The 15,580-nt window shown below is 43.0% G+C and overlaps 1 protein-coding gene across 2 annotated transcripts in view; it reads left to right on the plus strand.

Annotated features, from left to right (window-relative positions):
* Positions 1–15,580, plus strand: part of BAIAP2L1 (BAR/IMD domain containing adaptor protein 2 like 1) — an 86,833-nt gene that overhangs the window by 49,458 nt on the left and 21,795 nt on the right. For both annotated transcript variants that reach the window (XM_036826245.1, XM_036826246.1), the window contains exons 4-8: positions 8,479–8,540; positions 8,649–8,720; positions 9,982–10,119; positions 10,787–10,939; positions 13,620–13,787. In XM_036826245.1, the coding sequence (XP_036682140.1) occupies positions 8,479–8,540; positions 8,649–8,720; positions 9,982–10,119; positions 10,787–10,939; positions 13,620–13,787 (593 nt within the window). The remainder of the gene's footprint in view (positions 1–8,478; positions 8,541–8,648; positions 8,721–9,981; positions 10,120–10,786; positions 10,940–13,619; positions 13,788–15,580) is intronic.

Genomic DNA, 15,580 nt, shown 5'->3' on the forward strand with positions numbered 1-15,580 from the left:
ACTGTAAAGGCTGTGAGGTGGAGGAAAGCAGAGTATATTCTCTAACTGTGTTCTGTTTGATAATAGGAGAGTAACAGTTTTTCCTTTGGGGACCCTGGGAATGGGGGGTGGGGAGGGAGGAGATGAGTTTAGGAGAGGTCGGTGTCTGTTTCTCTCATTCTGTAAGTTTTAAGAGTTATTCCGAAGCATTTTAAACATAGTACAATAAGGCATACTAAAGAATGTATAGATGTATATGTATAAGGAACAAAAAATAATGAAACACGGTGACTAGTTACAAGTTGACAACCTAGTATGTGGATTTTATTTCTAGAAAACAAGTACTCACCCAGAAAATGGCGTGTTGAGGAGTGTGGGCCCCATGCTGTTGGCATATATCATGCATTATTGAACTAATTTGCTACTTCTGTCTGGACGCACACACCTTACCAGCCAGTGTTTCTCTTCAACTCACAGGAAAGTATCACACTCACCCAAGCCTATGAAGTAAGTATTCTAGTTACCACCGTACAGGTGAGATTACCTGGAGAGAGGTTAAGTAACTTCCCAGGTGTGCACAGCTAAGAGGCTTGTCTGGCACCATTGTAACTTCTTGCAGACTCTGACCTTTGCCCAGTCTTCGTGTCCCTTGAGTTCTCTGTGGGTGATGACAGGCCAGAGGACCCCACTTTCTGAAGATGCTTCAGTCTTTTAGCTTTCACAGTACCCCGGCCCTTTCCAGACTCCTTTACCAGCCTTTCATCTTCTTCATGAGCTCTTCTTGCTAAAGATCTTGTGTTCTATCACTAAGAGATCAGCAGTAGCTGCTGGCCTCTTATTATGAAAAACCAACATCCTTTAGGCAATCTCTTCTAGACTTTTATATAAAAGTAGGTTTTGTTCATTCTGTATCTAAAAGGGACTCCACTCTGGTGGGGTCGGGGGCAGGAGTGGTGTTTAGGTTTGTGGTTACAACTTTTGTTTGGCTCAGAGGACTTGTCACTTTCAGATCTTTGGCCATTTCTACTATTTTCTAAAATCGAGGTTTTCAGAGGTCTTACTATTAAATAAGTAGAACATTGATATCATTTCTCCTGTCAACAGACCTCTTCATCTCTTCCTTACCTTTGTCAGCTAGCACTGAATGAACCATCAGAGAAGGGTGAAATCATTTTATTCTTCTCCAACAATAAGCAAATAAATTTAATGTTGGCAGTAAAGAACTAGCATGAGATAGCCCTGTATCAGACACCCTAAAAGGGGATGAACAGTCAGGAACGCAAGATAATAACTCTCAAATGCCAGGTCTTCATGATTAGATTCAGGTTATATTAATGCTATCTAAGGCAATTTGTGCTCAGAGTATCAATCTGGACACACAGTGTTACCTGCCTCTCATTTGTGGCATTATTTTTGACTGTCCAGTGGAGGTGTTGTCTGATTTCTCCAATGTACAGTTGCTTTTTTTTTTCTGTTGCTACTTTCAGACTATGTAAATATCTTATTCCTCATCAACATTTGTACCCTAAATTTAGCACCTATTAATGATTTTTGCCCAAACCAGTCTCTACTGTGATGATTCCCGCTCTAACACTCCCTTCATACTGGCCAGTTGGCACTCGGCACTCCGCTTTTAGCAGGAGCCCTCCCTTCTCCCTCATCTCTTTCTTTTTAAATTTATCTATTCATTATCGCTATGGTCTCATGGATTCTATGAAGTTTTCAGTGATTTATAATATATTACTGTCCTTATTTTGGTGCTCAAACTGTCCCATGTTTGGCCAGTAGGAGCTCTTTTGAGCTGACTCTTTTACTCATTCATTCATTCCTGTGCACTTCCTTACTCTTGCGTAACAGTGTGTTCCGGGCTCATCTTGTCCTTTTACGCCTCAGCTGTGGAATCCACAGCCATTTTTCTGAGGAGTGTTGCTTCCCCTTAGTGGGGAATGATTTTAGAAACCAAGATTTGGGTACTAGGTGTGCTCATTGCTATTGAGATGTCATCTGGGTCCTTTCAGCCAACAGAGCTAGGAAATAAATACATGTGTATAGCTTATATTGTGTACGTACACACACACAAATAGACGTGTGTGTATATATATATGTATACACACATATATTTATACACAAATAAATGAGCAAATGCACTTACATTTACGTATTTTGGAAATGTTTGAGAACCCTGGCTGCTGGTAACATCAACATATTTACACACTTTCTCAATCCTATAATACATCTAAAATAGCTTTGGAATTATTAGGAATTTTATAAATTTATAATTTTATATTATAAATTTATATTATATGTTAACATATTTTATTATAAGTTATAAATAAACTTAAATATCATTAGAGTTATGAAATATACTTTAAATACCAAAAAATGACCATACTAACTCTTGGGAGAAAGAGTTCAGAGTTTGTTTGTAGTTTTACCATTCACCCTGTCTACTGTTTTTTGTTTTTTGTTTTTTGTTTTTCCTATTCTGTATATTGTGGTAAAATATTGTAGAGACTTTGGATTCTGTTATCCTCCTCTTAAGAGTGTGGAGTTTTATTCTAGCAGACAGTTAAATTACTGATGAATCACCTGACTTTGTGGAGGCTTAATTTTGGACTTTTTTTCTGGTGGATCGATTTTGGTTTTGCCCTTAGTCCTGTGACTTAGTCCTCATTCCTAAGGTATAGCCCTTCTCAATTTCAGTGGGAAGCTGTGGTGTTTACCAGATCTTGAATTCCAAACTCTGTATTCTCAACACTGTGTATCCTGAGAACATCCGCTAAGCTTTCCAACCTTCCAACTGTTGCTTTTGCTGCATTTCCTAGTCTCACCCTGAGCATGTGCAATTTAAGTGTTAGTCAAGGATTTGAGGGGAATCTGTATACAGTTTGAGGTCTCCCTGCTCCTCCATTGTGTGAGTATTCCACAATTTATCCATTCTTATGTTGATGGATGTTTGGGTTGTTCTTAGCTTGGAGATATGATGAATAAAACTGCTGTGAATATTCTTGTGCATGTCTTGGTGAACAAATGCACTCATTTCTCTTGGGAAAAATATCTAGGAGTAGAATTGCTGGGTAATAGGGTAAGCAGATTTGTTTATCAGATGACTGTCAGTTTTGCCTTTTCTGGAATGTTTTATAAATGGAATCATACAGTATGTAGCTTTCATTGAGCATAATGTGTTTGAAATTCATCCATATTTTTATGTCTAGTTCATTTCTTTTTATTATTGGGTAGTATTTCATTAAATTCTTGAAATGGGTGCTTAGAGCATTGATTTTTCACTCATTTTTTCCTAATATATGCATTCTAAGGCTATAAAATTACCTGTAACCATGGCTTTAGTTGCATCTTACATGTTTTATATGCTATATTTTCTTTATCATTTCATTTCAAAATCATTTTAACTTCCATTGTGCTCTCTTCTTTGACTTACAGGTTATTTAGAAGTCTGTTTCATTTCCAATATACGGACATTTTCTAGTTAACTTTTTGTTAATGATTTCTAGCTTACTTGTGGTGCATTTAAAGAACATTCTAAGTATAATTTCAGTTTTTTTGAAATACCAGGAGGCTTTCTTTTAGCTCCTTTTTAGTATTTTGTGTTTGCTTTAAAATGAAGTTATTGGATAAGCTTTATATGTAGGGTATATATAGATAATGTATTCTTTATATGTATTATATAGTATTATTTATATGTTCACTAGATCAAGTTTATTTATTGCATTATTCAGTCATCTATATCTGTACTGATTTTTTGTCTGCTTGTTCTATCAGTTTACTAAAAGAGGTATATTAAAATCTCCTGTGATTTATCTGTTTCTTTTTTATAATTCAGTTTTGGTTTAGAAACATTGAGACTACATTGAGATGCACACAAATACAAAATTTTTCTATCTTCCAGATGAATTGAACCTTTTGCCATTATGAAATGACTGCTTTATCTCTAATACTGCTTCTTGCCTTCTTTGACTATTTTGTCTTCTTTGTTTGGTTTTAATGTACCTGCATCAGCTTTCTTTTGGTTAGTGTTTGCCATGTATCTGATTCCATCCTTTTACTCTCAACCTTTCTGTATTTAAGTGTGTTTCTTGTAAGCAGAATATAGTTGGGTGTTGTTTTTTTAATCCTTAACAATCTTTGTCTTTTAATTAAACTATATACTCCATTTACCTCCAGTGTAATTACTTTTGCTTTCTACTCTCTGTCCTATGTTAATTTCTTCTCTAGTCCTCTTTTTGACTATTTTTTCTCCTCTCTATTAGCTTGATAGTTATATGAACTTTATTCTTTTAGTAGCTACCCTGGAGATTTCACCATGCATCTTTTCTTATCAAAGTCAATTGTTACTTGGCACTTTACTTTCATTTCTGACAATGAAAGAACTTTGGAACACTATATAGTTCTGCTGTATAACTTCAGTTTGTCTCACTTGTTTTCATCAGATGGGATAAATCATGATCAGTGGTAGAATAATTATAGTCTCCATGCAAGGTGTTAATTAGAACTGTGGAACTATGATTGGTTAAGTCAAAAGCTAGACTTTGGAGGAACGTTGGATGAAATGCTCACCCTATCACTGACTTGGCATTGTGCCTATCTATGTGCACATGGTTTATTTGCACAATTTCAATACTGACGAGAGAAGAGCACCTCCACCTGCATCCAGGGACTTGGGAACAGCCATTGGGAGCTATTCTTAGATGCTGGCAAAGCCTTCCAAGCTGGGTCACATGTTGGTAGGTACTACTCCGACTCTCCTAACAGTGTTGGTGACCCTGAGTACATACTTGTGTTTTTTAACGTATCCCATCTATGTGTAATTTGCTTTTACTTTCATTATATTTTCTCTGAATCATATTGGGTATCTGAAAAACTCTCAGAAAAAGTATATCCTTTTTCCAGTGACATTTTTTCTATCAATTTTCCTTTAATCCATTACAGTGTAACTTTAGGCCAGTAGTGGGTCGGCTTCCATCTTGTCGTTTTATTGTCTGATTCCACTCAAAGTCACATGGAGGAAGTAGTGTGCGCCCGTCACTGCTCTGTGCTATCTGGAAATAATAAATGTTCTGATTATCCACGATCAAATGTAAATGAAAAAGAATATTTATGCCTACACGTTCTGTGCTACTCAAGTCCGTTAGTAGTGTCTATCTGGTTCCTTTAAATTTATGCTGTGAATTGATGAAGAATTATCTAGTTGAAAATATATTAATAGTCCAATGACTAACCTATATTTCAGATGAAAACTTTCTTTGTGTTCATACTAGTAATATTTTTAAATTTTTGTTTAACTTTTAAAGTCCATACTGCCTATTGGCTAAATGCGTATCTTCATACAGTATTGTCCAAAATGTTGGACATATTTGTTCATAGTTCCTAAAATTAGAGTGATACCACGAGTAGCTGCTATTTGTATGAATTTTAGAGAAAAATTGATGGTAGACATTGACTTTTAGTTGTATCAAGTTCATGATTTTGAAAAATTTGTATATATTTAAATTCCCTTAATATTGCCATTTAAGAATATAATTTATTCAGACCGAATTACATTACTGTACTTACTATGAGCGTCTTCCCAAAATATTGACTCAGAACCTAAAAGGGAAAAAAGGAAATGGTTGATCCAGTACATACGGTGCTGTAATTTCTGGGATCAACACGCTGATTCCTGTTTAGGCGTTTACTTAGTTCTGCTCCATTAGAATCTGGGCCGTGCTTTCTCGACTGCACCCTCTCGTTTCAAAAATTTTTTTTCTTCCCAAATGTAATTTATGAAAAAGTAGGTTACAGGACTAAGAGTAAAACGTGCAATACCACATTTCAGACATAAAGTAACACTTGCTATGTTAAGAATAAACTTCTGTAGATTGAACATAAAGGCTGTTTTCATTTTCTGTTTCAAGATACTCTTTTGGCAGCTTGCAAAATCACAGTAAAGATGTTTTTTAATCCTTTTTATGACTGAGGACTCAGTGGCTGCTGCTATGAGGTTGGCATTTAAATTCCACGAACTGTGAGGGACAGGAATAACGGGGGGAAGGTCAGGTGTTCCGTCTCTGCCCGCAGAGTGAATGGGCTGTTTCACTGGGCCTTTTCACTGGGCGCCTGCGGGGCGGGGAGAGACTGTGGGCAGGAGGGGAAGAGTGAGGAGGGGGCTCCGGTGGCCGGGGCCCTCAGGCCGGAGCACCGGCTTTAGCAGTGCTGACGTTCCCCGAGGGCACCGCACAAGCACATACTTTTGACATGCTTCTCGGAGGTCCATGTTATATAAGGTTGTAAAAATAAAGTTCATGACAACATGAAAAAAAATGTGAACACTTTGCTTCTAGCCTGAATCACTCTGAATGATTTAAGCAAAATTATTTTTAGACCTTTTTCTTTTTTAAGTAGATCTGATTTGCCCGGGATAGAGTGCTTGATTTTCAATTAATTGCAGTGGTTTTTGTTGTTGTTGTTTATTTTTCATCTCCAACTCAGAGTTATGGGTTTAAAATAGATGTGAAGGTAACTCAGATTATTTCAATATATGAAATGACATATTAATGTAATTATATTCTTGGTCATATAAAGGTTTCCTTTGTGAAGAACTCTGGTTTATTTGTTTCATGTTGAGCTTTAGGAGAACTGAATTATGGAATAAATGGAGTCAGTGTCACTGAGGATGCAGAGCGGGTACCTTGATACCCTGGCAGGTGGACCATGAGTGCTGGGGACGTGTCTGCCCTCGCTCTCATGCTTATCCAGCAGATGTTCCTAGAATCATATGGTGCTTAGGGACTTACATGTACCTCTCACCTATTAACATGGTTATATCCTTCCAGGAGATGCTCTGTCCCCACCACCCACCATGGTTATTTTAAGCAACACTGCTCATGGTGGGCTTCAGGCCGAGGAGTTGTTTCATCTGGGACCCCATGGGAGGGAGTGACATCTTACATGTAGATTTGGAAAGATCCCTGGCACCTGTGAGGGAGGAGATCCAGAAGAGAACAAGCTGGGAGTCATGAGAAAGAAGAGCTTGAAGGAGGAGGGCGCCTCCTAAGAGGTCCAACTGGCAGGTGTAAACATGTGGGGCAGAGGGCCTGGGGAGACCCCTCCCCACCTCTCCTAGAATAGGTCATCGAGGGAACATCGACTTCACGTCATCCCCAAGTGCCTTCTCTCCTGGGCAGGGGAGGGCTGGCATATTTGTTGCCCAAGGAAGCAGGGTGAGTAAGAGGCATGGTTCCATGCCGGAGGTGGCCCAAGTGATGGCACAAGGGAATGAGTCTTTGTCATTGGGTGTGACGCGTAGGCGGGGTGTCGACCCCTCATGACTGGCTGGCTGGCAGCCAAGAGCTGGGATTAGAGAAGATGGGGGTGGGGTGGGGTTCGCGTGTAGGCCTGCTGAATACGGGGCGCCTAGTGGGACATCCAGGTGGACGTGTTCAGGACAGGTGGAATTTCTGAGTCTGAAGATGGGGGAAGAGCCTGGGCTGCCCCCTTAGAGTCAGATGTCTTCAGATGTTTCCAGAACCGGGCGCGCTAAAGTCATTCGCATAGAGGTGCTCGCTGAAGCCAGAGTCTAGTCAGTAATCGTTTCCTCTTCCCCCGTGTCTACCACAGCCGTCCTTTTCATTCTCCCTCATCCACAGCCTTTCAGTTTGCCCAAAGAACTCCTTTTTGTCTGCCCACCGAACCGTAGGATGGTCCGCTCAGCACGTTTTGTGGTTTGGGATGATTTGGTGGTGGTTCCAAATAACTCTTTCTCTCCCAGTTTTTGGGTGTCAGACCCATTTGGTTCCTGTAGAGAAGTTGGCAGGGGGGCTCTTGTTCACCTTTAGAAGCGGGGAGGCAGCGCTCTGCCGCGAGCCGCAAGACATGTGCTCTGCAAATCAAGTGGTCATCTCGCTGCTTTTTTGGAGCAACACTCCTTTGTCCCGGAACATTCTCTTCTGTGTAGTCGTTTCAGAGAACGGTGCAGCCCCAGGAGACGCGAGGCAGAACACTGTCCCTGCTGCAGTTTCCCGTGGCGTTGAGATTTTCCAGAATGATACGAGAACTAATATGAGAAAGAGAAAATAACCTCTATCTTTTATGCCTGACAGATAATCAGATTACCCAGGATTAGATGAAAATAAGTCACTTGTTCCTATAGTTAGTACTATAATGACCAAAATAATCTCTTGTAAGAGAATTTAACAATTAAACCAGATAAATAGGATTCAGCGTAGGGAATGAGTAAATGGCGAGAGAACAGCGTGAGTTTGAAGACAGAGTTGGCGTGCTTTTGACGAACGATGTTGTGGAGTAAGTTTACTGTCAGCTGCGTCCATCTGACCCACCCCTGCTGTCAGGACGCAGCCGGTGTTCCCAGTGCCACGGGGCTGGTGCCCACCTGCTCTGGGAGCAGCCGGGGACTGGGCTTCATCCACCACTTTACTTCCCTTCGTATCTTTACAAAAGCCACGCAATGGCTTTTTGCCCTAACGTACCTGGTTTTGTCCACAGGCCACGTTCTCATAGAGATTTCGAGTACCCACAAGAAACTCAACGAGAGCCTTGATGAAAATGTATGTGAACTGTTTTTATATTTACCAAATATACTTTTTTATTTTTAAATTTTATTTCACTTCAAGTCTCACACCTGGTCTGAATTTTTCATTTCGTTGCGTTCACAGTTCAGAAAATTCCATAAGGAGATTATCCATGAGCTGGAGAAGAAGACGGAACTTGATGTAAAATATATGAACGTGAGTACCTAGTTGTGCTGCACCTCCCGTGGGTGGAGGTGGCCCGGGGCCGGGGGCCCAGCTCTCGCGAAGGCTGCACTTGCCTGATGGCTGAGCTCGAGGACAACTTCCCCCACTGCTGACTCGGCGGCAGCAGGTATGATGGAGCTGGCCGTCGAGTGTGTACACGGCCGCATAACACCGACAAGGTCCCTTTGGGCTGAGTGGGCCAAGTGCTAACGCTTGGGATCTTTACTAAAAAGCATAGCAGGAAATCCTGCAGGGAATCATACACTTCTGGAAAACATTGTTTTCAAGGAACACGCATATGTGGATGACACCTGCATCTGCGTTAGTGCATCTGTTGTTTTCACACACCGGCACTTGCGGACGTGAGCCGTGTGGGAGGATGCCGTCTGGGGCCCCCTGGGGTTCCGGGTCCCATCGTGGTGTCTCTCCCCTGTTGCCCTACGGCAGTGTCGATTCCAGCAGTTTGCTCCTTCCGCCTCGCCTTTCTGCTGCACAGTAGCTGCTTCCTTGGCCACCCGAAGCCCCCCTTCTTCTCCACGAGCCCCGCATGGCAGTAAGCGGTGGGGGTCACCCTGAAGTCGTCCTGCTGCCCTGCGTGCACGCGCTCTGCGGCCAGGAGGATGTAATACCAAGCTCTTTACGTGCATTACCTGATTTTTATCCCCACAGAAACTCTGTAACATAGGTACTCTTACTATCCCCACTGTACAGATTAGAGGGTAAGCATGGATTTCAGAAAAACTAAGTAATTGCTGAGATCACACAGGAAATGAGGGATGTAGCCAGAATTCTAACCCAGGTCTGTGAGCCTCCAGAACACTCTGTTTCACAGCCCTCAGAATCACCGGAAGCGATGGCTCTTGTTCATTCTGTTTCTTGAAATCGTTAAGTCATAAAACAGTCAGGAGTGTGTGAGTTGATATTGTTCATTTATTCACCAAAGCACTTACAGGCTACCCAGGGTCCAAAAACCTTGGAGAAAAAAGGAATGAAAGAAAGAAACGACATTGTTTTCCTCCGAGAAGCTGCCCTTCTGGTCAGGGACTCATCGTATAAACGGGGAACTTCAGGACAGGACATTGAAGTGGAAGGAGCGGAGGGGGGTGGTGTGAAGTGGGGATACCTGCAGCCAGGCAGGGCAGCGTGAAGCGTGCGCCTGTTGCCACCACGCCCAGTGGAAACGCAGCAAGAGTAACCGCCTGACACTTTGCCTGGTGCTGCAGTAAAAATAAGTGCAACGTTTAACTTACAGGCGACTCTCAAAAGATACCAAGCAGAACACAGGAATAAATTAGATTCTTTGGAGAAATCTCAAGCTGAATTGAAGAAGATCAGAAGGAAAAGTCAAGGAGGACGAAATGCACTCAAATATGAACACAAGGAGATTGAGGTGAACTTTTCAGCACTATTTTACTTTATTTTGGGGTTGATGATTTATACAGTTAACTGGGAAGCGTGCTCACCTCAGTCAGTCTGTACTTTATCCGTCACTGTTGTGCAGCTGTTGAAAGTTAAAAATAAGCATTTCAACTTGGTAGGAGCTGAAGGCCGCAGAGTTCCCTGGAGTTAAGGATAATTAGTCAAGAGCATTGGCATCTTCTCCCAACTCAGGGAGGGTCAGGGACTCCCCAGTGTAAGCATTACTATCTCCATTTTACAGATGGGGAAAGTGAGGCTTAGGTTAAGTCACATGGTTGGCACTTGGAACTGGGATTTGAACTTGAACTTTCTGGTTCCAAACTTTTTGGTCCCACGATTTTCCAATAAAACATGATCATATCCCTGAATTACAAGGTAATATTTTGTGCAAATTGCCCAGTGGAATGTAAGGCCTTTGGCAACTTCTCTCCAAGCATGAGTCAGGGATCTTAATGAGAATTTGCCATCTGCTCAGATCAGGTTACAAGTATGTCGTTTTGTCTAATGTTTATCTGCATTTAGCACTTACTCCATTATCAAAATAAACCAAGCATAAAGATGGGAGAAGATAAGTGTCAGGTTGTGTAGCTATTTGATTCCTCATGTCATACTTGTATAATTATTATTTATTTTCCTAGTATGTAGAAACCATTACTTCTCGCCAGAATGAAATCCAGAAATTTATTGCAGATGGTTGCAAAGAAGCTCTACTTGAAGAGAAAAGGCGCTTCTGCTTCCTAGTTGACAAACACTGCAGCTTCGCAAATCACATTCATCAGTATCACTTACAGGTGGGTGTGGTGGCAAATTGCATTGTGTGGACTAATTTTATTCATATTTAAATGCCCTTGAAATGCTTCACCTTCCATACGTGCCCAAATATAAAGCAAAAGGCTTATTTTGCCAGGGAGAAGATTCCAAGGAAATAAATTTTTTATAATAGTTATTTATTTATTTATCTGGCTGCATTGGGTCTTAGTTGCGGCACACGGGATATCTTAGCTGTGGCATGCGGGATCTTTCATTGCGGCGCGCGGGCTCTAGAACGCGTGCGTTTAGTTGCCAAATGGCATGTGGGATTTTAGTTCCCTGCCAGGGATTGAACCTGCGTCCCCTGCATTGGAAGGTGGATTCCTAATCACTGGACCACCAGGGAAGTTCCCCAAGGAAATAATTTTTGACCAACTTGAATGTGTAAACTTTTAGAAATGTCGATGAAATGGTCAAATGCTTGTTTAATTTAGTAACACATTCATATTTAATGAATAACTGAGAAACGGCACTTTTTTCCTTTTCTCACCCATGAGTCAGCTTTTCTCAGACTCTTTCTGACGCATCTTCAACATCAGTGTCTTCCCCAGAACCACGGGGTGAGTTCCAGCAGGCCCCAGGTCCAGCCCACCTGGGTGGCCTGAGATGCTCACCTTGGGGGTCCATGTAGATGGGGCTGCTGGAAATTCTATCCCAGGCCACAGACCCCATTCACAGCCTCAGGACAGCTGGTGGGGGCTCCTTTTTCACTCCTCTTCAGGTTGTGTGTCTGTTCAAGGTCGCATCAGCTGCGTGACTGGATTTATCCCCCTCCTTCAGTGCGTGCAGTTGTGAGGTTATATTTCCAGGAATCATTACAAACCGTGTGTTAAATTTCCTTTCCTCTCTCTTTTTGTTTTTTAAATAATGAATTCTATTGGGCTTATGTAAGCATCCAGAACTAGCATTGACTGAAGTCAAATATTCATTGTTATTCATAATAAAGTAATTTAGAGAGCACTCCGTGATATGAGAAGCTTTGTAAGAGCTTGAATATAGCGCAACTTCCTCCTTTCAGGGGGAAAAAAATCTTGGACTTGTAGGTATGCACATATCACAGGTTACATATTCCATAAAGTTTTTGAAACTTTAAGGAATATTCAGCTACCAAATCTAAATACCTAAGGTCTCAGATTGTTACAGGAAAGAAAAATATGCTGCATTAGATGAGCGCTTTTGTCACCAGTGCATACGTACTAATGTTTCCATGGTGACAGTGTCCTATTGGGGCAGGGTCGTGGGCCGGAGGGGCACAGAAGCAACCTTGAAGCTCTCTGTGGTGACACCACCCCCCAGCAATGGGGTACTTGCTGTGTCATGAGGCAACATGGCCTATTTCCAGAGAGCTCTAGTTGTTGACAGAGTCTTTCTTACACTTAACCTTGAGTCCCTATTACGTTTTTTAGTGTGACGCAAGCCAGATCTCCTCCTTTCTCTAGCAGAAGTCTCTTCAAGTCTCTGAAACCGCTTTTGTGCCTTCCCTGATCCCAGTCCTGGGTGAAGCAGGCTTAGTAGTTGGTCCCCGGTGTGTCTGCGTCACAGGCAGGAGACAGGGTGGTGTGAGGGGCGGGGCCTAGGATTTACACCAACTCCCCCAGCCCACTTCTGATGGACACAGAGCCTAGATGAAAACAGTGTGGTGGTTATGAAAATAGTTTCAAAAAAGATCCCCTACTTCCCTTTTCCAGCTAGATTGCCGCCCTGGAAAAAGGGGTTCTCGGAAAGGCTCCGGGGAGTCTGGGAGTCCAGTTGGAGGGAGAGCCAGGCTGTGGGAACCCGGACAGATGCCTCTGCCTCTGGGGCTAAGGGGTCTCGTCGCTGTCCTTCTGCATCTCTCTGTTCTGCAGCCCAGCGTTTCTGCAAAGCCCATGGTCGGCCTGCCCCAGAGCCCCAGCCAGCCTGTGGGCGGGGCTTCCCCTCAGCAGTGCCCCTGACTCTGAAGACCCACCATGCTCTGCTCTAGTCCCTCTGTCCCGTAGAGGAACTTCTCAGGGCAGGTCTGATTCACTCCTCTAACACGCCAATCCGGTTTCCCTGAGGTGTCCCAGTAGTTGAAACCTCAGGGTCCTGGATCTACCACGGAAAGCTGTGTTAGCCAGTTTTACTCAGCCTCTCAAAGTTCTCAGTTTCCTCATCTGTGAAATGGGGATGAGAATGGTACCTACTTGAGGATTGTGGGGCAGATGCAGTGAATTAACAAGGATGAAGTACGTAGGACAGTGTTTAGTGCACACGAACGTACGCACACACACAGAGTCCACTCCTGGTCCTGTCGCTCGGTCAGAGGTGCTTCTCGTGGGAGGAAGACAGCGGGGATTGGCAGTTCTGGGGCCGCGGGGGGAACATGGGGATTAAGACGGATTGCTCCACCTTCCCTTTTAGTTTTTGAACTTCTTCTGAATCATGTACAATCCTGGTATTAGTCTTGAACTCTGTATTCACCCTGAGGGAGACGGTAAATTCCTTTAGAACAGGAGCCTACATCCTCAGCAAATAAGACACAGCAGATACCCATAGGTGCTTAAGCTCCTCACTGAATTTAACTCATAGCTCCCACACTTCCAGTGGTAAGCCAGGAATACATTAGTAGTGTTTGTAATTTGTGTCAGTCCTTCCAACAGTACACATTTGTCTTTGGTTTTGTTTCTTTTGAATTTATAGTCTGCAGAATTGATCAATTCCAAACTGCCCAAGTGGCAAGAAACATGTGGTGATGCCACAAAAGTACCAGAGAAAATCATGAATATGATCGAAGAAATTAAGACCCCAATCTCTACCCCAATGTCTGGAACACCTCTGCCTTCACCCATGATCGAGAGAAGCAGCATGGTAAGAGCTGGTTGTCTCCTCAAGATTTCGGTTTTATGTTTGCTAATAAGATTTCAGCCAAATTTGCACGACAGACCAAGGCCTTCTTTGTTAGTGGAAATCACGGGTCCTCCTGTATTACTTCTAGGGCCTGCCTTTTCTTTTATCCCCTTACCTTCAGATTTGAAACTAGATGTGCAAATGTTTCACAGTGTGTTAGCACTGTAATCTTTGTTTTGGAGATTTTTACTGATACTGTTTTTAATTGTAATGATTCCAACTTTATAAGTTTATTCCCATTGAAGGAAGCGTAAAGTGTCTTAGAACACAGATTAGCAAAACTCTGGTGCCATTCATCACTACATAGGGCACCTGAGGAAAAAAACAATCACCCCAGTATTCCAGGTAATGAATTCAAGCATCGTAGTTCACTGTTCTTTGAACGTGGGCTTTATTATTTTTTCACAAACACGTGTGGAGATTCGAATCCAGCAGGTAGTTTGAACACATGAGTCAGTCCACCCTCCCTGTGCATGTAAAGCCCTGTGAAATGACAGCAAAGATACTAATGACCAACCATCAACCTGCCTAATAGACCCACAGCCGCGTGGCAAAGGAAGAGCACGTGCTGTCAGTGGACCAGGAACGCTGAAGGAGTCTCCAGAGCGAGCAAGGCAAGGTCAGCGTGTGCAGAATGAAAATAGAAGGACATCTCAGGCCCAGGGAAGACGTGCAGGGCAAGGTTCCTGCGGAGGGTGGAGCCGTCAGTTCAGAGCCAGTGGATCCAAGAAGCGGGGAAGAAGCTGGGGTGTCCTGTGTGTTGTCGGCTGGGGAGCTGGTTCAGGCTGTCCAGGCTGCTTGGTCCCTCCGCTTGTCCCACTTGTGCTAAACCACAGGCAGCCCGGGCTTTCGTCTGTGAACGGAAACCGCATGTGTGGACTGAAGGGTGGGGCTCACTCCTGGGGGTGTGTCTCGCCTCTTCCCCACATCGCATGCCGTCAGGAGCACAGGGAAAACACAGACTGTCGTGTACAGTAAACAGAATGGGGACCGCCACCCAGTACAAAGATGGACAGACAACCAGCGGTCACTGAACAGGTGGGGGAAACCAGTGTCATAAAAAGACGCACCAAAGTAAAAACTGGAATGCCCAGTAAAAGGGGCAACAGAGCCAACAGGGCAGAGGAGAAAAGAGATGAAAGGCTATTACAACCACAGAGAAGAGTCAGCTGTCTTAGAAATTTAAAAGGATTATTATTTATAGTTAAAATGGTATGTCTGAGATTCGCTTCAAAATAATCCAGTTGTGGGGGAAGATGGATGGGGCATACAGGAAACGAGAATGGCCGTGGATTGGTCATTGTTGAAGCTAGGTGTTGGGTACATGGAGATTTATTGTGCTGTTTTCTCTACTTATGTACCTGTTCAAAATTTTTCTAAAATTAAAGTTTTTCATTTCCCCCTCGTCCCCTCCAAAAACACCCCAAAACAACAGCTGGGCTCCTTAGCAGAATGGATCAGCTTGGGAAATTAAGCCAAAGAACTCTCCCAAAATACAGTGCAAAAACAGGATTTAAAAGAAAAAATCAAAGAGGATAAACGTAATGTTAGCTGGGTTGAAACGCAGGAGGTACGTCCTGCTGCCACCTGGGGCCTCACCGCCCACATGTCTAGTGGGGATCTTCCCGCTCAGCGTGTCCAAAACCACATACCTGAGGCTCTCCCTCTAACCCTGCTTCTCCTCAGTCTTTCCCGTCCAGTAAATGGCGACTTATCCTTCCAGCAGCGTGGGCACCAGACATCAACCCTCTCTC

The sequence above is a fragment of the Balaenoptera musculus genome, chromosome 15 (assembly GCF_009873245.2).
Source record: "Balaenoptera musculus isolate JJ_BM4_2016_0621 chromosome 15, mBalMus1.pri.v3, whole genome shotgun sequence".
Lineage (NCBI taxonomy): Eukaryota > Metazoa > Chordata > Mammalia > Artiodactyla > Balaenopteridae > Balaenoptera > Balaenoptera musculus.